The sequence below is a fragment of the Tauraco erythrolophus genome, chromosome 6 (genome assembly GCF_009769465.1).
Source record: "Tauraco erythrolophus isolate bTauEry1 chromosome 6, bTauEry1.pri, whole genome shotgun sequence".
Classification (NCBI taxonomy): Eukaryota; Metazoa; Chordata; class Aves; order Musophagiformes; family Musophagidae; genus Tauraco; species Tauraco erythrolophus.
Window position 1 is genome coordinate 7,960,722 of NC_141470.1, and position 21,958 is coordinate 7,982,679.

General features: G+C 47.2%; 2 protein-coding genes and 1 non-coding gene across 4 annotated transcripts in view; all 3 read left to right on the forward strand.

Moving 5' to 3' along the window:
* The window catches only part of RPLP2 (ribosomal protein lateral stalk subunit P2), a 161,243-nt gene extending 158,146 nt beyond the window's left edge, over window positions 1–3,097 (forward strand). For both annotated transcript variants that reach the window (XM_086613834.1, XM_086613833.1), the window contains exons 3-5: window positions 771–819; window positions 2,513–2,611; window positions 2,981–3,097. In XM_086613834.1, the coding sequence (XP_086469960.1) occupies window positions 771–819; window positions 2,513–2,611; window positions 2,981–3,057 (225 nt within the window). In that variant the 3' untranslated portion in view covers window positions 3,058–3,097. The remainder of the gene's footprint in view (window positions 1–770; window positions 820–2,512; window positions 2,612–2,980) is intronic.
* LOC147528502 (small nucleolar RNA SNORA52) lies at window positions 964–1,096 on the forward strand. The gene has a single exon (XR_015222238.1). It is a non-coding gene; the product is annotated as a small nucleolar RNA SNORA52 (small nucleolar RNA).
* A 5,888-nt stretch (window positions 3,098–8,985) lies between the features above and the next one.
* Window positions 8,986–21,958, forward strand: part of PNPLA2 (patatin like domain 2, triacylglycerol lipase) — a 29,419-nt gene continuing 16,446 nt past the window's right edge. Inside the window, exon 1 of the mRNA XM_086612748.1 lies at window positions 8,986–9,208. Coding sequence (XP_086468874.1) covers window positions 9,022–9,208 — 187 coding nt within the window. The 5' untranslated portion in view covers window positions 8,986–9,021. The remainder of the gene's footprint in view (window positions 9,209–21,958) is intronic.

Consider the following 21,958-nt stretch of genomic DNA (forward strand, 5'->3'; position numbering starts at 1 on the left):
TTGCATTGGTTATATCTCACACCAGTGTAAATCTATGAGGTCGTAAAAACACCTTCCTTCCGTATGAAGCAGGCACACAGGCACAGTGTTCCACAGGTCGCATGCTCCGTGTAAGCAGGAGGGGCCTGTTGAAAAACTCTTGGTTGAAGTCCTTTGGCTTTGGTGACTGAAGTGTTGAGCACTGACTCCTGGTAGCAAGGACTCACCAGTAAAGTCCGTGACTTTTTTTTTTTAAGTGCTTGCTTGCTTTAGCAATTTTGTGGTTTGCTTTCCTCATCCCAAGGGTAATCAAATTGAAGTTGGGACTCTCTGTTCCAGTGCAAGGATACAATAGGCAGCTTGGCTATAACACTTGGTAACACTAGGAACAGGACCCTGTGGTTTCTGGTCTAGGGCCCAGTGCTTCAGAGCCTCCCAGTGGGTATTAAGCAAGATATGTTAACAGTCCCTCAGTGACTAACAAACCATTAGTGGGGTTTCCTAACTGGCTCCACAACACCTGTGTAACTTTCTTTCTGCGAGGTCCTTGGATTCCTTATGAATTTATTGTAACAGATTTGATGAAAAAGCTTTCACAGGAAAGTATGAAAGACTTAGCTGAGGCTTTCATTCCAATGTCCTGTTCTTTCCACTGAGAAATAAGGAATGTTGGGGCTGTATGAGCAGCAGGATGGAGGCATTGCACACGATGATTAATCAGTGTTTGTTTAAATGTATCTTTTACTCATGCTGTTCTGAGACTATTAACGTTCTAAACTTAATTTACGCAGGTTATTAGTGAGCTGAATGGAAAAAACATTGAGGATGTCATTGCCCAGGGTAAGTACAGTCTCTGAGTGTCACAGGTAATTGCCTCTGCTCGTCTGGGAGTGTAGAATTGCTGCCACCTCCCTGATTATTCATCAGTTTAGCTTTGTGATTGAGGGCTTCCATGCGGCATGTCTGCTGAAATCGCCCAAATCCAGGTCCATTCTAATTCCCTGCAGGTCAGTGCCAGTACCTGCTGGGTTTCGCTTGTGGACCACATTGAACTGGAAAACTTAGACACATATGAGCTTACTGGTAGTCTGCTCGTGACATAGTTTTCTGTACATGTTGATCAGAGAAAGAATTAGCTGTCCTCCTAGTTCTCTGGGAGATTTTTTCTTTGCGTTTACCCACTTGTATGCACCATTTATGTAAAACAGGGAGAACGGACTGTTAAATGTAAACAAGTGTCGATTCACCATGGGTACAGTTACAGCCACCACAATTAATACAAGCTCTCCAGTACACATCTCTTCTAGAGCTCCCAAAGTCTGGCATTTCCTTTTCTCTGAGGTAGGAGTCTGAGTGCTGACCTCTGTAGATGCTCGTGGTCTTACCTGCTGGCTCTTACCAAAGCTGAAACTTTTAACCTGAATTGACTGGTCCATAAGGCTAAAATAGAGCAGAGCTGAGGTAGTGCAAAAGTGTCTGATTAATTATTTTTTCTTTTGCAAGCGCGTAGGCACAAGGGAACTTTTAGGCTTATATTTGCTTAAAGGTTGCCAGGGCTTTGCCTGGCCGTGCTGTTATGAACAGTAGCTGGACATTTCTGTCCTTGTGGTCTGAAGACCTAAGAGCCATTATGCGTGTGCTTACAACACACTGTAATACTTTAAATAAATTGTTTCCCAGAACATACTGACACGCATATGAAACGTGTTTGTTTACTTGGCTAGTTTATTAGAGCTTGAAGTAACAGGGAATTACTTAGAAACTGATTTCCCGAAATTGGGATACAGGCAAACATACTGTGTACGCAACCTCTGAATGCCAAGAGAGCCTTGGGATGTGAAAGGCAGATGCCAGAGAACTAGTTGGCTTTCCAAAGACCAGCATAAATCAGAAGTAAGTTTGCTATTGCATCTCCTTTGAGATTAGTGTTCATAGAGTGCTGGAGAATTTGTTTAAAATACTGCACTCTGCTGTAAATGCATCTTTGCCCCCACCTCTCTCTCTCGGTGTTATCCAGTCATACCCTCATGGTTCTCTGTACTGTTAAAAAAAAGGAGGAGAGGGGAAAGCCAGTGTTGCCTATATTTTAATTTTTAGGTATTTTGAAATTATCAATTTCTGTGCTATTATGCTGTATTCAAAAAACATACAGGTTTTCTGTATGTGTAAAATTTGATGTGTTTGCCACTGTTTTTATATGACAGTTTTGGGAAAAATAGGGGACTTTGTGTACAAGGAAAACCTACTAGTAATATGCTGTCAGCGTTCTCTGGACAAGCCTTTGTGTGTTCTCAGGATAAGCCTTTAAAGGCTCAGGATGAGCCTTTAAACTCTTGAGTGTTTTTTCACGGAATAGTTTATACTTTCTTATCATGGGTGCAGCCTCTGATGTTCCTTTCAGCTCATAGTGACAGACAGGTTCAGTCCATGAGACACAGTATCTGCTTTGTCTGCACTCTCATTTCTCCTCCTTTTTGCCTTACGCCTCTGCCTGCGGTGAGCATTTAAATCCGTTCTCTTCTGTCCTACTCAGGAAACGGAAAACTTGCCAGCATGCCAGCTGGGGGAGCAGTGGCAGTCTCTGCTGGAGGGGGCTCTGCTGCGCCTGCTGCAGCTGCCGCCCCTGCTGCTGGTGAGTATGGGCGAGAGGCATCCTTACAGGGCAACTCCATTGTGCTCTGTTAAAATTTTAACATTTGAGTCCAAATTTGAAGGCTTTTCCACTCCACGATGGAAGTGTAAATGGAATGATTACTTTTCCTTTGGGCAATCAGAAGCGTTTGCTCTTTCTCCACCTTAGGACAGGTCTGACTTAGAACCAACAGTAGTGTTGAGTCCCCGTGGTATTTATATTGGGCTATTGAAAGGGAATGATATGAACCATGGAGGCTGAAATACCAGTAATACAGAAGCTGAGAACCCCAAAAATGCATGTGCTGAAAATGTGTGGTGCAAAAAATGTAAATACTGACCATTGGCTTGTTTGTTTTTTTTATTTCAGCTGAGGAGAAGAAAGAAGAGAAGAAGGAGGAATCTGAAGAATCTGATGATGACATGGGATTTGGCCTATTTGATTAATTATTTGTTATAGAAAAAATATTAAAATTCTTTGTTTTAAGTGGGTTTTTTTGAGTTTATTATTACAACCATACAAGCACTATTGGATTCAGACAGTTCTTAAAATAGTTGTGACAAAGCTTTGATTTTTGTCTCTGTCTGAAACAGGCCTGTGAATTTTATGACAAGCCATGGGACTCGACTCTCTTAAAGTACCTAGGAAATGGCTAAGCTGGTGTGAACTGGGATGCTTGTTTTGACGCTTTTGTTTCTTAAACAGTACGTGGAAGCTGAATCTAGCTGATGTTAACTTAAGTTCACCTCCTCCATGCTATTTTGCCATCCCAGTTACTCAGGAAAGAGTCTCATCTCTTCAACAATAAAAGGGCTTTATTCTTCAAAGATCTATTTAGTCAGTTCCGGAACATGGACAGCAGTTCTGAATTAGTGCAGAAACATCATTTCGAAGCTAGTTAATTAGTTTTTGTAAATACCTAAAAGCACTGATTTTACTGCTGTGTCAGATTTCCAAGATCTAGGGATAACACCAATAAAGTGTTTGACTATGCTTGGATTTCATGTTACATCTGCATGCTTAATATGGAATCTGTAACAAAAAAATGCTGCATCTTGTTCTTCATGAAACACTGAGATGAATGCTCTTCATACTGCATGGCTGTTCTGGGGGCAGCTGGACTATGGGGACGTGAATCATCTTGATCTGAACAAAAAGAAACTATTATTTTATGAGAATGATATTTTTTGAGAACTGAAACTGATCTCTGGTGTGCCCAGAAGAATGCATCAGCTTGGGAGGACAGTAAATTTTGCTTTTATGAAGTGTCTTCTGCTAGGAGATGGTTCTGGCAGGCAACTTACCCTGACTTCTACAGTTGTCTTTGGTTGTCGACATAAGTAGAGTACAAGCTGCACATGTGATGATCTTCCTATGCCAAGCCTCCTCAGATAGTGTCCTGGAGCAGTCTGTATTATGAAGCTTTTCTAACATAGCTGTTTTGGGGGAAAAAAAGAAGGAAAAAAACCAACCAAAAACCAACACACTAGCTGGCACAGCTGTGTTGGTTATGAGTCATTGGACAAAGCATGGCAAGTACTTCTGAGAGGAGAGAGGCGAAATCCAAGTAGGGAAAACTTTTATCTCCCTGTGGTGTACTGAGAGAAAACGCCCACTGACAGCAGCCAAGGGAGAGAGCAGTTGAAAGTTAGATCCTTGGACCTCAAAATGGCTGTGATTCAATCAACTAACCCTTGGTGCCCTTCTGTGCCTGCTGCAAGAAAGAGTTCCAGGAAGTAACGATGCCAGTACCTTCCATCTACTTGGTCTCTTAAAGTCCCAGCACGGCCATGTTTGTGGTAGCAATGAAAACTGCTTGTGTTCGCTCTGGTTCTCTGTCAGACTCTGCTTTGGTTTGGCACTGGAAGGGCTGGAGGTCTACCCTGCGTTTCCTTCTTTACTAGATTTCTTCCATTTCAGATCACCAAAAAAGAGTGTTTCTCGGATGTGGTGTTACTGAGAGATAACCCCACCCACCTGGCAATACTGCCTTGCTTGGCCGTTGTGAGAGCAACATCAGTGTTTTCACAGGAAGGAGCTGCCCTGTCACGCCACTTGGCAGGGTTTTTCCATGCACAAAGGAATTTTTCAGTAGCACTGAGCTATTCCATGTGTTTTGCTGTGCTGGGCCTGTGGGATGAGACTGAAACCTGTGGTGTTGGCGGCTGGCTACCGTGAGGGGTGGGCTACAGCTACATCTAGACTAACTTCTTTCTTCCCTTATTTTTCTCTACCTTTTCCTTATGACCTGTTAAACGTTGAGTTATGGACCTGGTCATGTGCTCGGTATCCTGTTATCACCTTTACATTCCTTCCTGAAAGTGCATCATTTTGATGAAAACTGTTGCTCAATCTGCTTTGAGAAAAAGGACAGCTCACTTGGGAAACTGTTCAGAGAAGAAACTTTTTGGGGCAGCTCTTGGAGAAACCACTAAAACCACAGCATTTGTGACACTGCCACAGGGAGTCCATGTATTTTACATAACCACCCAGTAGGTATTCCTTGTCAAGGTCAGCAGACAGGTCTGCTCCAAGATTTCACAGTTTCCAGAACTTACTAAAACCTCTGCATGATGAATATTTCTTTGGAATGCAAAATCAAAGCGTTTTAAGCTTTCTTCTGTATTTACAGAACAGTTGTCATCTGATGGCATGGTACGTGAGCAGTGGTGTCCCTGGAAGTCTGTTGCAGACTTGTTTGGTGCTCTGGATGGAGCTTAACACTCCGTTCTGCTGATTTCAATGAGTTTCATCTATGAAGGAGTTGGGATCCCTGCTCCTGCTCTGTGGACACTGTTCTGAATGCTCAAGTGTCACTGATACCTTTTCAGACTTAACAATGGTTTCCAAAGGCAAGGGTAGCGGTGGGTGGATGCGTTGTATTCCATCATGCTCTCGGAGAAAACAAGTGCCTGCAAACACTTGCAGTGGTGGCCTAGTCTGTCCCCTTGCAGAATCCATTTTAGCTGGGACAGAATGTTCCTGACTTCTTCGTAATTAAAGGCTCAAAGGTGTTTAAGGGAAAGGAAAGGATAGCCTCGTGCCTCGAGATTAGACTGGCAACTGATTGTTACTAAAGTGACGGTAGAGGAGAGTGATTTCGTCATTGAAACATGCGAGCTTGCCCCGCTGGGACACAAATGCTACGCCATCTCAAACCAGCTCTGACTGAAAATCATTCCTTACGAACACTGTGGGGCAGGGAGAGTGGCATGACATCTTCACTACTTGGAAAGCAGAGACAACGTCCTGGACACTACTGGACAGTAACGAGCGATGGCTCCCGGGGGCCGCGGTCAAATGAACTGGTTTCACTCTCGCTGCTAAGGCGCAGTTTTGCAAGCTGCTGCAGGCAGGCAGCCCTGCCGCACTCAGCAGGTCTGACTGACACAGGGCAGAGAGAGCTGCAGTAGCTTTCCTAGAGGGAAAATGCAGTCCCAAGAGAGCAGGACAAGGCGACTGCTCCGTTGCCTCAGGAGATGCTGCTATGAAGCAAGTCCCAAGTGTTTGCCATGGAATTGCCTGATACATGCACACATCATAGGTAAGAGAAAGACATCAAAGTCCAGCTTTCTGGCGATATTAACAGCACTCGAGTTGGACTTCAAGACCAGTGCCTCAGTCCTGCTGACTACAGACAACACCACTGAAGTAACATCCTGAAGACAACCACATAACACATTTCTTCTCAGCCTCCCTTTAAAATTAATTCCCATTGGCTGTCAACAACCAAGGTCTTACCTGAAAAAACAAACAGAGCTTGTTTGTACATTATTATCTCATAAGTACGAACTGCTCACCATTCATTAGACTAGAAAACAAACGCAACTGAGAGAGATTGCATGAGAAGCTATCTCAGTGGCATCGCAACATGTAGGGGCATGAGCGAACTTGCAGTGTTCTGATAAGAATTTGATCCACGTTAAAAGCTGCCATGTAAATCTTGCTGACCTGGCTTATTGCAGGACTATGAGCAATTGCAGGATTATGGCAGTGCTTTCCTACTCAGGAGAAAAATACTAGTTTTGGAGGATAATTTATTTTTGAGAAGAACACAGTTGTTCGGTAGCCTGCTAGTGCCAGTACCCAGGCAGCACTACAGAAGAGATTACTGTTGGCAGGGTTTATTTCATTAGCTGGTTTCAACAAGGCAGCGTTAACCTCCTCAAATAGGTAACCTTGAGGGCCAAGGCAGAGTGATGTAAACAACTCAGGATGAGATTGTCGTTGAGAAATCAAGTGAAACTAACCCCAGCATTGCGGCAGCATTGTTTCTGTTTTCCAGACATAGTAGGAACCTTAATGTTTGTGAAATGCTGAAAAAAAGAGGAAGCAGCATCTGCTTGACAACAAAGCTGTTCTTGTGGTTACAAGTGTTAGGGAGGTATTTGCAAACAAGGGTCAGTGTTCAGTTTTGCCACAGATTTCCGCTGAAGTCATAGCGCATTGACTGGTTCTGCAGCATAATCCCTGTTCTGGAAAAATGAAAGACAAAATGTTTTCTTTGGGTTTGGCTACATGGAAATACCTTTCCATTATCACCAGAAGCATAAGGTGAAAGCACTATGATTGTCTTGGTGTTAAGGGCCTTTAAAAGGGTCAAGGCTCAGGTGTGCCAATGCTCACCTCTTCAGGTGGAGGAGATGAGAACTGGCAAGGGTTATGTAATCACATCAGATGCAAAGGAGGAAGGAAATTACAAAAGCAAGCAGAGGTATAAGAGGAAGAGAAAGAAGGGTTGGTTTAGGGTATAAACAGAGGAGATAAGTGGGGTTAGTTCTTTAAGTGCTCCAGGATGGTGCTAATGTGTGTCAAGAGTATGTCCTGGCAGCTAGGTGAGGTGGTGGGCTCCAGGGTTGGACCTGGAAGAAAGACAAGGCTGAGCTCTTGCCTGTCCAGGAGTGGAAGGAAAGCACAAATGTTTCATGAAAAGGCACTCTGCCTGTAGAGGGTGGAGGATGAGGCCTAATTGGAGCTCAAATACTGGACTTACAGAAGGGTTACCTGCTGAGTTTGGTTGCTTTAGTCAGCTCAGTGTGAGGCAGTAGACAGCTGTTCTTACAACCTGAATGATGTGTCTATGGGGAAGGTACCAGCCCTTTGGAAGGACATTTGGAGCGGAAGGAACAGGAGAGGGGCTACTTGGATGACCTCTGCTAATACAATTGGTGAAATTCCTGTGGGGAGGAAGGCCTAGCTTTGCTTAGTCTGAGAGCTGTTAAGGACAGGTATAACAGTGACCCAAATGAGAAACTTCTGACCGGTTGTGAGAGAAGTAATGCAACTAGGCTTATGCCAAGATGAATTAAGTCCATTTTTTAAAAAAAAAAAAACAAAAAACAAACAGACCAAAACAAAAAAACAACTTAGGTAGAAAGTGTTTTTATCCCATATTGACTCTATTAAAAAAATACTTAGGCTTTTTGTTTCATACCCCCCAAACCTCCCTCCTGCTGATCTTGCTTCCTTACTTTGAGTTGAGCAGCTGCTTCTCTCTTGCTATGCTGATCCTTTTGGTGTCCCTGTAAACTTTCACACCTATCTAACTGTTTGAATGACCACAGCCTGTATTGTTTTTAGGACAAGGGGATCCTTCCAGATTCTGAAATCTATTTTGATCTCCTAACAGCACTGGCCTCTCACCCAGTGCTGCTCTGTGGTGAGCCGGTACACCGTGGGCTGCCTGTGCAGAAAAATGAAATCTGAAAATTGCAGTTGCCCTGGCTGAAGGTCAGCATTTTGACGAGGCATGTCAGAAAACTGTGAAGAGGTTAGCAGAAGTGAGCAACCATGTGTGTTTTGGCGAGTTCAGAGGCAGAGAAAGCTGTTCAGGGAGAGGGGCTGCCTTCTCCTCTGTTCTTGCACTGTGGCTGTGCTCTTTATGAAAGGACAAAGCTTCTCCCTTCCTCTCATGTTTCTTACCCATCTCCCGAAAAACAAAGCACTCCACTTGCAGGAAACTCCCAAGGACTCGGAGCAGAGCCTTCCGAGAAACAGCGTGTTTTGCGAGCGGAAGACAGGCTGCTGCCCCCGGTACGCGGCGAGCTCTGGCGTGCTGCGAGGAGCCATAACCCTCTCTTTTCCCCCTTCTCCTCCCAGGAATCGGCTTCGCCTTTTCCCGCCCATGGCCGGGGCCTGCGGAGGGGCCGAGCTGAGGGGCGGTGGCGAAGCCACCGCCCCTCAGCTCGGCCCCTCCGCAGGCTGAGGGCGGGCCGAGGGGGCCGGGCCGCCTCATATAAGCTCGGCGGCCGCTGCCGGTAGCCCAGCAGCGAGTCGTTTTTTCGGCAGCGGAGTCTGCCGCCTCCCGCCCAGGGGCGGTGTGATGTGAGAGGAACCCCGGCGGCTTCCCCTCCTCGTCGCGGTCGCTTCTTCTTTCCCCCGCCCCGCGTTCAGCGGGGGACGCGGAGGCCATGTTCCCCCTGGACTCCGCGTGGAATATCTCCTTCGCCGGCTGCGGCTTCCTGGGGGTCTACCACATCGGGGTAGCCAGCTGCCTGCGGGAACATGCCCCCTTCCTCGTCGCCAACGCCAGGAAGGTCTACGGCGCCTCGGCTGGGGCGCTGACCGCCACCGCCCTCGTCAGCGGCGCCTGCCTCGGTAAGCGCGGGGCGGGCGCGGCGCCGTCGGCACCGGCCGGCGGCCGTGGGGTGGCCGAGCTCCTTCCAGGCTTCCCGAGGGCTCGGTGCTCGGGCTCGGCTTGCTTGGACGTGGGGCTGGGGAGGAGAGGGGCCGACCCGACCTCTCGCCGTGTGGGCACCGGCTGTCAGCGGGGAGTGAGGCAGCCGGAGTTGGAGACATCGAGCAGCGTGTTGCGTGTGCGGATGAGAGTCGAGCACAGCATCTCGGAGGAGCTAGGAAATTTCTCTTTATTCTTTCTTGGCATCTTTATTTCTGGAAGAGGGTTATGCCTAGAGGTGTAGGGCACTGCGGTCTTTTCTTGCCCTCTGCAAGAGCTAGATCTCCAGTTTAGCTAGGTATTATCTCTCTTTTCAAGTTACAGAAGAAACCTTAAAACGTTATCTCCAAAGTAGGCACACAATGTGGTCTGTCCCTGCTTAGGGCATGTCTGAGGAACAGCTGAAGAGAATCATAGAACGTTTTCGGTTGGAAGTGACCTCAAAAATCATCTAGTTCCAGCCCCCCTGCCACGGGCAGGGAAACCTTCCACTACACCAGGTTGCCCAAAGCTTCATCCAGCCTGGCCTTGAACACTTTCAGGGATGGGGCATCTACAGCCTCTCTGGGCGATGAACAGTGTGTGGTGCCGCCTGGGTTTTTTTGCTGTTTTGGGGGGAAAAGTCAATGAACACGTGCTGGAGTCTGTACTTGGAAGCTTTTATATTGAGAATAACAAATGTTGAAAAGTGTCTTAAAACTTGAAAGGTGAATGTGGTGTGGGAAAATTGAGTATATCTATATAGTGACAGAGAATTATGAGCCTCTCCTAGAGCCACGTGAAACCAGAGCTGTTTACTGCTTGAACTCCTCTCACCTTGATTACAGGTGTCTTTCCATGGCACTCCCTGTTCTCTGGGGACAGGTACAGTTTTGAGATGTAGCCTTCATGCAGAAAAACTTTGCTTAGCTCTGTGTAGTTCAGCTTGAGTTTTCCCCCTCCTAAGTGTTTTGTTTAGAGAAATGCCCGATAAAGTGTAACCGTTACTTCTGGAGCTTGATGGGAAGCTCTTACCAGCTGTTCAAACCCTGGTCTGAGATCTCAGAAGGCCATGGTGCCAGTGTTTATCATGGACGAAGGAAAAGGCCTCCTCTAACCCCTTCTCCTGCAGGGATCCGTTTGCAGATAGCTGCCAGGGATTTGGTTGCTTCACTTGCTGTTGCTTCTGTTGAAGAGGTGGCTTCCCAGTTAGTTCCCTAACGGGGTGATCCCTGTGCTACTCAGAGGTGTGGCATGAACATGAGACAGGCTGGTGGTAGTGCCCAAATCCTTTGCCTTGCTCAGAGGCCATTATAGTGCTGAGCAAGTTTGTTAGCATGTCTACCTTGTTGCTATTTGTATGTCCAGAGCATCCACGGTGCCCTAGGTGTTGTCCTTGGGGAGTTACCCAGCCTGGTAGAGAGCTTTCTGTGAACCAGGAGCAGAATAGATTTTCCCACTCTGTGATAAAGAGGACTGAGTTAGGGGCCACCTTGTAGGCAGCGTTCATCTCCTTCCTGAAAGAGGGCAAACCGTGCTGTTTAAAGCCAACCAAGGCTTGGATCTTGGGTGTCCAAATTATGTCTTGAGTTTGACTGCTCCAGGATGGTTTTCTTTTGACTCTGCCTGTGCGGCTGGCACATAGCTTGGGTGGAGAGCAGCTCTAAGGCAACAGAGCTGACTTCTGAAAGTAAAAGCAAATGGGGTGCTTGGTTGGGGCATGATATCGCTGCACTTTGTCCCTGTCGTAAACCCTCCTGACAGTGCAGATTCCAGGCTGAGGTCCAGGGGTTAGAATGAAATCATAGGGAGGAAGGGGTTGGTGCAGAAGGTACCGCTGCAGCCTGTACTAGGAGAGCAGTTCATCCTAGTACAGGCCGTTGTAGGATCCCGAGTATCTGTGCTTGCTGTGCAGCTGGTTTCTGTCAGTGAGTAGGTGTAATAGCCTGTGGGCTTTGATGCTTGTGGCAACTGCTACCCTGCAGTGTCCGTTGCCCTATCCATCAAACTGGCATGCTATATAGTATCTCTGAAAAACGGGTATTTTGCAAAAGCCTTGCTTGCTTGGCTGTGTGTAGGTAAGGTTAGTGCCTTCATGCTTCTGTACTACACTCTAAACTTCATGACTCTACTGTGCAAAGATTAGTACTTCCTGAGGATGAGTGGAAAAACCTCTTCCTTTGGGGTTTCTCTTTGGTTCTGATCCTTTGAGACCCTGATCAGAGGGAACAGAAGTTTTCCTGGATTTCAGAGTGTAAAATCCCACTTAGTGGTTTATTTTCCAGCTTTTTCTCTCTGGCTTTTGCATCTGTTCAGCTTGCCTCTGAGCTGATTCTGCCTTCTCCCTGAATTAAGACCACACTGTCATCACTTGTATATGCAGTAAGGCTTTGCTATGAGCGATCACTGAACTGAAAGCCCTGACCAAATGATCTGCAGCTTTGAGAGCTCACTGTGGACTTCAAAGGTGCATTTGAAAATACCAAATAAAACACTAGGTATCCATATTAGCTAGTCAGAGGACCTTATTTCTAAATAGGAGGCCAGGAGGTATTTATGGTCTGATACGACCTCACCTAGCTCTTGTTAAGCACTTTACCGTTAAGTTGTAGGGATCTTGAATTTATTCTATAGGGCTGCAATGGTGCTATTGTCCCACACATGAAGTGCTCTCTCCAGCTTTGAGGTTCTTCTGTTCACTGGCATGAAAAAGCATTGCTATTTTTCGACTAGAATAATCTGTGTGGCTATTAAGGTGCGTCCAGCAAAGTCTCGTGTGTTTACAAGTTACTTGATTGTGCATACTGCAATGTTGTAGCATGAATCATTTATTGTCCTGAGGGTTTTCTGAGAAATGGCCTTCTGTCATGCCTATGTCTTCTCTTGGGGCTGTTAGAGTCCAGCACGCCAGAAAATGGACCTTTGTATGCCAAGCAACTGAGAAGCCCTTTTGTGCTGGCTTTGTGGTCTCCACCTTATGTGTACCTTAAATCCTGCAGCTTTTCACAAACTCTAGGCCTGGAGCAGCGTACCTGTCTGAATAAATCCTCAAGTCAGTGGGCCTGGATGAGTAAAACTGGCTTACGTGACATGACAAGACTGTCCTTTTTTCTTTCACAAGTAATGCTGAAACACAGCCGCTGTCAGATTCTCAAATCTTTAATACAGAGTAGGGGATATATTTTTGTTAAGAGTTTCAAATGGTCTCTGGTGAGCTGTATGGGATTTGGTGTGCCCGCTTTGGAAGCATAGCAGCCTTGGGTGAACGATGGGATGTGAACCTGTAATCACTGAAAAGCTGTTTCTGAGCTGATGCCAAGGTCCCAGACTGTGCCTGTGACTCATAGTTAACCAACAGCATCTCAATTGTCTGTGTAGCATGTGAATATTGCCCTACGCAGCGCTCATCTGAGGGTGGGTTGGAACTGCTAACTTGCTGCTTTTTTTGGGCAAAGATGTGGGTTTTGCCATCAGTGGCAAGGCTGGCTATCAAACTCCCATCTGTGGGAGTTAGCTGTTCTCCTGAAGCATGGCAATGTCAGCAGAAAATGATAAAGCAAGCTGAGGGGATACTTCTCGTACTAAGAATACAGAAAGGAGGCTATATATCTGCTGGATTGAGCAGTGTTCTTTGTAGTGTTCTTTGGAGAACAATTCCTGGGTTGTTTACAGGATTTTTTATTTTTATTTTTTTAAACTAGTATCTAGCAACAGATACTAGTTTAAAAAAATACTAGTATCTAGGCAATAAATGATAGCAGCATCTTAAATGTTGTGCTCCCGAAGATTGATTATGTGCATGCAAAGGCTTAAGGACTGGTAACGGAGGTTATTTTCTCTGTGTTCGTGGAGTCTAACACCAAATCCCAGATTGAGAGAGGGAAATAAATCAGCTTAGTCTCTATGGAGTCCTCAGAGCAATGCCAGTTTATACTGGCCACAGCGTGAATTGTGAAGCTTATCCTAGAGCAAATATGTGTGATGCTGTCTTGTGTGGCTGTGTGAAGAGATCTGTGGATCTCCAGTAGATGAAGGAAATCTTCATAGCATCTCTCAAAACTCGAGTCCTTCCCTGCACATGAAACTGTCATTTCTATCTCCTGCAAAGGCCCCAGCTGCAGAAAAAGTTGCTGAGCTTGACAGCCCCAGCCCAGTCAATGGAAGGAGAGGCATCCCTACGTACATACATGGGGATGTGAATGTAGGAACCTCCTGGTGCTCTGCTGCTTCTTTCTCTGGTGGAAAATAGAGGTGGGTGGGGGAATGTTCTGTGCTGACATAGACTGAAATGTTCACTGGCTTGGGAGAGAAGCTGCTGTGCCTGGATCAGTGCTGTCAGTGGTCACAGGGCTTCAGGCTCAGGTGTCCAGATGAGTAAGCTGGCAGCCAAGCAGATGGAGCACCCTGCAATACCTTTTGCTGTGGGGAAAGGAACTTGTTCCTGCTGTCTGCCTGTCTCTAATAAGGAAGGTCACGTGAGGAAAGGTGCTCTTGCAGGCATCGTGTTGAACAAGCACAGGGGAAGCCAAGCAGCCGCTTCTGGTGACAAACATAGTCGTAGTGACGCGTGTGTTTATTCTTTTGTCACCCCACATAGACAGTAGGTGTGCAGAGCAGGATGGTGCCCAGCCTTGCTCTGTCAGCCACAGCAGCAGCTGTGCAGTGGCTGTGGCAACAGCACAAGCGGTGTTTGCGTGGTCATTCATCTGACCCATAGTTTCGACGTCTCTCTTGAACTTGTAGCGTGTCCAGGCTATTCCACTTCTTTCTGCCTCTTGTCTCTCAAAACTCTTCCAGGCACCTGCAAGTCCTCCCTATGAAATATGAGAAGCTGTCGTGTTTTCTTCGGAGTCCTATGTCCTGTTACTGATTATGTTGGAAAGTTAAGTTTTGTCCTGATAAATCGAAATAGCTGATGATGTTTGTGTCCTGTCTGTCAGAGGGCCCTGCTGCCTTCCAGCACGGTGGGCTTGGGAGTGACTGCACTCTGATGCTAGCTCCCTGCTTGCTTTGGGCTTCTCCACATTTCCCTCTGTGCCCTGCACGAAGCAGGGCCTGGCTGGAGAGGATTTTCAACTCTGCTGTGCTTGCTTTGCACTGTACTTGAAGAGGACCATGCAAGGGCTGGAGAAATGGTGATTTGGTCAGCATTCTTTCTTTATAGAGCTGGGAATAGACAAGCCTCTTAATTCCAGGGCATTTGCAAAAGCTCAGAAATCTCCTACTCAAAGGGGCAGCGTGAGCGGGTGACTCCTGTCCCCCTTGCTCTCTCCACAAGGCAAACACTGCTGCTGTCTGGATTCCAAACTGGCTACCACTTTCCCATTGAATCCTCTGCTCTTCTACACTTCTGTTGCCCAGCTCTAATACTTGGCCCCTTTCTTTCTGTTAAGTGTTCCTGGGACTTGAGGTGAAAGTCAGGACGTGGCTTCAACAATGTGGGAGTCGAGTGAGCCCGTGTATGTATGTTTGTCTTGGGCTATCTTCCTTGTCAAGCAGGCGTAAGGCACCAGAGAGAGCAAGAGCTGGTGAAAAGGAGAGGTAGAGGAAGTAACTCCATGTAGAAGGCCCTAAAGGAGTCTGTGTCCTTGGGAAAAGGCAGAATGTGTCCTGGGAGTGGTATGGTCTGGGGCAGTAGAAAATCCCTTCCAAGGAGCACATAGAAGGGAGGGAACTGGTGAGCCTAGGAGTGTAGAGAAGATGCTGGAGACTGTTGTAGCTCTGCCTGTTGTAGCTACAAAGGCTGGAGGAAGACAGGAGAGGGTGGGCACTTGTGACACAATAGCTGCTTGTGACAGGCCTGATCCTGCCCCTGGGGTTGTGCTGGTCTGTGGCACAGTGAGTCTGGGGGAGCTTCCCTCAGCGTGGCTGGAGAAAGGGACTGTCTCCAGCTGAAAGGCTCAGAGCAAGCCAAGCCCCATGCAGTCCCAGTGGTGATGAGTCTGGGCAGGTGGTGTGCACTGTGTTCTTGATGCTTGAAATGTGTCAGGTGTGGAAGCTGGTAGTTTTAGTAGAACCCAGCTTTGTGCTGCCCTTTGGTACTTGCCCAGAGCTGAAACTCTGGTGCTTTCTGGTACAGATAAATGCCAAATCTATATTGATGGCTTGTCTGACAAGTCCTCTGGAATCAGCAAGCTTAATGAAGTGTCTTCTGCAGCTGTTTTCCAGGATTTTGGCTATTCTGTGCCTGGAAGATTTCTTCTGAGAATGAACCTTTCTCTTCCTCTTTATACACGGCAGTTTGTTTGGATGAATACTGGTTTTGGAAGCTTTTTGAGTTAGGATTTAAAGGGTTGAGTACCTACTGTTTTAGCATTGGAGGCTCTGGCAGTGTCTCTGAGCTGCCACTCCTGTGGATTATCTAGTTTAGCAACCTGCAGTAGAGGAGGAAGGGCTCCGCGATTCATTTACACTTCCGAGGGTGTAATTGAACTGGGGAGCCCTTTACATATGTTAATTACAAGAGCTGCTCCTGCTGGCTTCACTGGACGCTACTGGTTCAGGGCTGGGCCTGGCAAGAAGGTTACTCCAGTGTATCATAGAGGCAGGGTGTGGATTCAGGCTGCCATAGTTATGTCACGCATGGAGAAAGTTAGAGCCCTGTTTCAGAGTGGGCTGTCAGCACCGGGGAAGTTGCGTTGATTTATTGAGCCTGGTGTTCCTATATAGTGGGATTGTTTAAAAACTTCTTTACAGGAACAAACCAACCATTAACTACTATCCATACTTCTGCGCACAGAAGAGTTCATTCTGTGTGTGGCTTCTGGTGGACGCTGCTACATGTGTCTTGCTGCTCTCCGTGCTGTGCACTGCTCAGTCTTGCAGGAAGCATTCAGTAGAGGCTCTTCCCTTGCAGGGGCCTATGCAACCCTCTGTGAGCAGCTCGTGTCCTGTTCACCTAGCTGCTTTCAGAACCTGAGTCATCTTGATGCCTAGGAGTTGTGGTTGGGGGGCTGCTGCTGATGTCTATGGAAGAAAGGGAAAGTCAGTCTCCAGATATTCTTGTGTCATGGCTCCCAAGGAATCCGGCCTGCCTGGTGGTCTGACTGAAGGTGCTTCCCAAATAAGCTTCATCGTCAAAATGAGATTCCTTCTAGAACAAAATGCCTGTGCCTCTGCCAAAGGCTGTTTTGGAACAAAGCTTCTCGTTCTCACTTCCTTGCTGGTGCCAGGCTCTGCTTATGGCACGGCTAGTGGGGGAAAGTTGAAGGGTGTAAGGTGACACTTAACATGCCTGTATGAGATGGAAGGGCAAAGCGGGCCATGTGCTCACAGGTGCAGGGGAAGCACTTGGCATGGGTTGGAGCAGTTGGCTGGCTGTGCAAGCACGAGGGAGCTGGGCACGATGCAGGCTGAGGGCCAGCAGAGGCCTGCAGAGCTACTCCTTTCATTCTGTGCCAGGGTGAGACAGTGCTCTAGCAGCCACACAAGTGTACAGTGAGAAAGACAGGGGAGAAGGAAGATGGGCTGCTCTTTTCTGCATGACAGAGCCGGCCATGTCTCTGGTAACATCTCTAGTGAACACAAAACAATCCCTGCTTGCAAGCATGCAGAAGAGCATTCAGCAGGTGTTAGACTGAAAACCACCAAAAGCTGTGTGTGGGCCTTGCTTTGGTGTTGGTGAGCCACCTGAGGGTACAGGCCAGTGTGTGATAAAGCTGAAGTGATGCTGGTATGGCAGCTATTTCTTCAGACTTTGAAAACAGAAATGATGACTGCTTACTCCACTTTGTCTTCATCCATCTGTGGTGCAGGTGCCTGACAGAGGTATCTACTGTCCTGTAGCACAGGTGTCTCTTCTTCCAAAGCATCTTACCTCTAGTGATGCCTCCACTGTGAAGTGGAAACTGTGCTCTTTCTCTAGGTGTGTGGTGCCATCCTGCAAATCGACCCTGAGAAATGAGTATGGAGGGAGCGTGTGTAGCTTTGTGCATGTAGTGAGACTTGATTCTTCTGCACCAGTTCTTGTTCAGAATAACAACCACTGGAGGCTTTGCGTTAGTGGTTTTCACTTGGATTAATAAAGCAAGAATTCAATGTGGTTCCACTTCTGCCTCTATGCAGGGCAGAGGAAAAAGCCAGTTTTTATTGGCATTGTTACAGCATGTTTTTTGGTCTGTTTCTCCCTTCCACTAACTTTCACTAGAAACTTGCCTTTTAAAAGTGACCCAAAACTCAGCACTGCTCTGGCTCAGAGAAGCAGAGGGGATCTCAGCTGCACATTTCCTGGCTCTGCGATTCCCCTTTTCTTGTCATCCCATGCAATTTGAGTTGCATGGTAGCATTGCCAGGGATTGATGGATGGATGAGGACAGCACATAGCTTTCAGTACAACTGAAAGGCAGTACACACGCTGCCTGTGGTCCTGAGCAACTTTCCTTTTCATGTGCTGTTATGCCATTTAATTTCTCTCTAGCGCAATGAACATAAATGCAGCATTAAGCCTCGTATTAGGGAATTACAGTGGAGAAGGATTAGGCTTGTGGGGATTGCTGTTGTGACAGAGTGATCCTGGCTGCCTGCCTGAACCGAGCTGCCTCTTGGCCCTGCTATTGATTGTTTCGCAGTAGCAGCTGCGCTGTTTTCTGACGTGTGTTGCAAGAGTAAATGCTCCAGTCCTAGCTGCAGAACCAACGTGAGCCTCAGTTTGCAGAACATCCGTCGCCTGCGGAGCCTTTGGTGTGCCAACACTACGTTAAGTCTGGTGCAAAGGTTTAGTTGAGAGATGTAATCAAGCCCAGAAGTTTTTGCCTATTCTCCCAAAGCCTTTTTGCTTCTGTACAAAGCAGAGCAGCCTGCCTTAAGGTGAGATGAGGTTTGGATTGTGCACCTGCACTTTGGCTTGCACCAGGGTCCTACCCCGTAGGTACCAGTGGGTGGACAGGCAGACAAACAGCCACTGTAGGTTGCCTGGTGAGCTGCTTGATGCCAGAGGGGGGGGAAAAAAAAAAAATGGGACAACTAAAAAGCAAATCTTCTCTTTATGCTCCTTACATCCAGGATGTGGCAGTAGTTCTTGTTCATCTATTAACTGGTACCCAGAACACACAAAATAACCGTCTCTTGGCTCAAAGAGGAAAAGTGGCTCCTTTTGGTTTGGCTTTGCTTGAATAGAAAAAGTGACCAACAGCTTTTTGGTTTTGTTTTTTTTTCCCAAATTTTACATGAAATAGAAAAGTAAACATCTTGGAGGCAAATATGTTAATAAGAGGGAGGCTTCCGGCTCTGAAGCAGTTGCAGGTGATCTGGATTTACGTAGCCCTCCTGCTGGCGCTGTTTGCGTCTAGACTTTGCAACGCTGTGTACTGAGAATCTGTCAGGACATATTGTGGGCTGACCCGACCCCTTCCTTCAGCATCTTGTCTCTGGCTGCGGGAGCTGGCCCGATTTGAAAAGCTGTCTCTTCCTCTCGATGTGTCTGCTGCCCCAGCTGTGAGGTCAGAACTGGTGTTGCTTACCATAGTCTGATAGGGATCCGTAGGAGTAACTCCGATAGGGTATGTATCAGTGCCCCTCGCTCTTGAGCAAAGGAGGAGAAGGACCGTTCGTTACTGCAGGTGGCCAGGCTTTCTAAGAAATCGTCTTTGCAAAATCATTTTCTCGCTGAGCTTGGGTTAAATCCCTGCACAGAGCCCCTGATGGGAAGGGTTGCCTGCCATAGGGAACAGCTGGTCAAGCTGTAGGGCTGTCTGCAGACTGAGTGCCTGCGCGGTGTGGGGGTAGTTGTTTGCTACCTATGTATCACTAAAAAAAACTCAACTTCCTTCCTGTATCTCTTATATGGAGCCAAGTCAGCTAAGCTGTTTCTTATCTGATGGCAAAATATTAGGAGAGAGAGACTGAGTGAAAACCTTAAAATAAATATACCTCAGAGCAACAAAAATTAGGGAAGTCCCAGAAGAACAGCTTGTTTTGGTACATGGTGTTTCTCAATAATACTGGCTTACAGATGTGAAAAGAATTGGTGCCTTTAGAGGCTCAACTGCTAGCTGCCATCCCCCAGCCTCAAATATTTTAAAATGGGCATTTTTTTCTTTGTGCTAAATAGGGGGAGTTATACAACTTCTGGCGAGTGAGGGATAGACATCCTTTCCACACCCAGTGCTTTCAGGCATCAGTCTAGGATTTCACACTGAAACTGAAGAGCTGTCACCAGCTGTGGTGTACACCTATCATCCAAAAACGTCTTATAAGGGCAGATTGTAAGATATTGCCCTCACTTTATTTCTTGCTGGCATGAATTTGCCTTTGGGCCCCCTTTGACATCCATCTGGCCTCGCTGATAGGCCGTCAGAGAACACCTTGGGTCAGGTTCCCATTCAGCACAAGTTGGCTGTTGTTCAGCTTAGCTCAGCTGAAGGACTGTCTGGTTCTTGCTCCCTTGGGACCATGAGTGGAAATCAGGTTGCTTCAGCATGAGTGTGGGAAGAGGAACAGAAGTCCAGCCAAGCAGTGGGACCTTTCACAAACCAAGGTCGCTGCACACAAGAATTGGAGTTGTCCTTGAATCACCGACATGTTGCTGTGCGCTGCTTGTTGGGGTGAATGAACGGGCGCTTTCTGGCGGTCTGAGCTACCTGTGAGGAAACATTCAATAAAGTTCTCTGCAAGTTGACATCTAGAAAATAATTAACAAACTTCTGGTTTGGAGCCTCTTGTTTACAGTTTTTGGGCTGGTGAGAGGACTATGTTATAATTAGGACTGTATCATCTCCTGGGAGAGGCCAGGCAGGAAAAGCATGCGCATTGCCTACTGTCAGTATTCAGTGAAGAGGCAAGTGCAGGAGTGTATGTGCTGAGCTGGAGCAGCTTCAGGATTTGTGCCCAGGAAGAACACAGGGCAGCTCTCCTGAAACCTGTGCTCATAATTAGAGACTGGCTTTTAGCTCTTCCATGGATGAGGTACAGGAACAGCTGAAATAGCAAGAGACAGGCAACCAAGCTAAATTAACCTTGAGGGTGATCATGCTAGTAAATTCCTTCTGACTCATCCTATTCCTAAATTCGAGCCTAGACTGGGATCTACCAATGGGAAAGATAACTCCAGTGATGCTCAGCAGCTATCTGAGTTAAAAGTGAAGTGTGAAGATCGTAGCTGGGGACTCTTGTGCTGAGCATCACACAAATATTGCTCCAACAGATATCTAAGCAGAACTTTAGCAGCACCAGAATGAGGTCCCTGGTTACGGTACACAGGAGCTGGCTCCTATCCTGGAAATCTTGCAGTAAAAATAGCTTGGTCATGCCATCCCAAACTAGCAAGGCATTGGGCTTTCCCCCTCTATTCTTCCCTGGTGAGGCTGCATCTGCAATATTGTGTCCATTTCTGGGCCCCACAGTTCAAGAAGGACAAGGAACTGCTTGAGAGAGTCCAGCGCAGGGCCACAAAGATGATGAAGGGAGTGGAGCATCTCCCTTATGAGGAAAGGCTGAGGGAGCTGCGTCTCTTTAGCTTGGAGAGGAGGAGACTGAGGGGGGACCTCATTAATGTTTATAAATATGTAAAGGGTGACTGTCATGAGGATGGAGCCAGGCTCTTCTCAGTGGCATCCAATGATAGGACAAGGGGAAATGGATATAAGCTGGAACATAGGAGGTTCTGCTTAAACATGAGGAAGAACTTCTTCCCAGTAAGGGTAACAGAACACTGGAACAGGCTGCCCAGAGAGGTTGTGGAGACTCCTTCTCTGGAGATGTTCAAAATCTGCCTGGATGCATTCTTGTGTGATCTGATCCAGGTGGTCCTGCTCCGGCAGGGGGATTGGACTAGATGATCCTTTGAGGTCCCTTCCAATCCCTAACATTCTTTGAATCTGTGCTGGAGGAATCATAGAATCATGAAATCATAGAATGGTTTGGGTTGGAAGGGACCTCAAAGATCATCTAGTTCCAACCCCCCTGACATGGGCAGGGACACCCTCCACTACACCAGGTTGCCCAAAGCCTCATCCAGCCTGGCCTTGAACACTTCCAGGGATGGGGCATCCACAGCTTCTCTGGGCAACCTGTTCCAGTGCCTCACCACCCTCAATTTAAAATTTTTTTTTTTTCTTATATCTAATCAAAATCTCCCCCCTTTCAGTTTAAAGCCATTGCCCCTTGTCCTATCACTACACATCTTTTTACAAAGTCCCTCTCCAGCTTTCCTGTAGGTCCCCTTTAGGTACTGGAAAGCTGCAATAAGATCGCCCTGGAGCCTTCTCTTCTCCAGGCTGAACAGCCCCAACTCTCTCAGCCTGTCTTCATAGCAGAGGTGTTCCAGCCCTCGGATCATCTTCATGGCCCTCTGGACTCGCTCCAGCAGCTCCATGTCCTTCTTGTGTTGGGGACTCCAGAGCTGAACACAGTATTCCAGGTGGGGTCTCACGAGAGCTGAGTAGAGGGGCAGAATCACTTCCCTCCACCTGCTGGCCACGCTTCTTTTGATGCAGCCCAGGATACAGTTGGCTTTCTGGGCTGCCAGCACACATTGCCGGCTCATTGAGCTTCTTATCCACCAGCACTCCCAAGTCCTTCTCCTGAGGGCTGCTCTCAATCCATTCTTTGCCTGGACGTCAAAAGCACCTGCAGTTCTTTCTGCTAGCTGACTTCCTTTCGAAGCTTTTGGTATCAGTGTATCTGGCCACTCTGGAGCCTTAGCTGGATAATGGGACTAAGGAGAGAGGAGTGCCTCGTGTGTTGCTGGTGTGTAG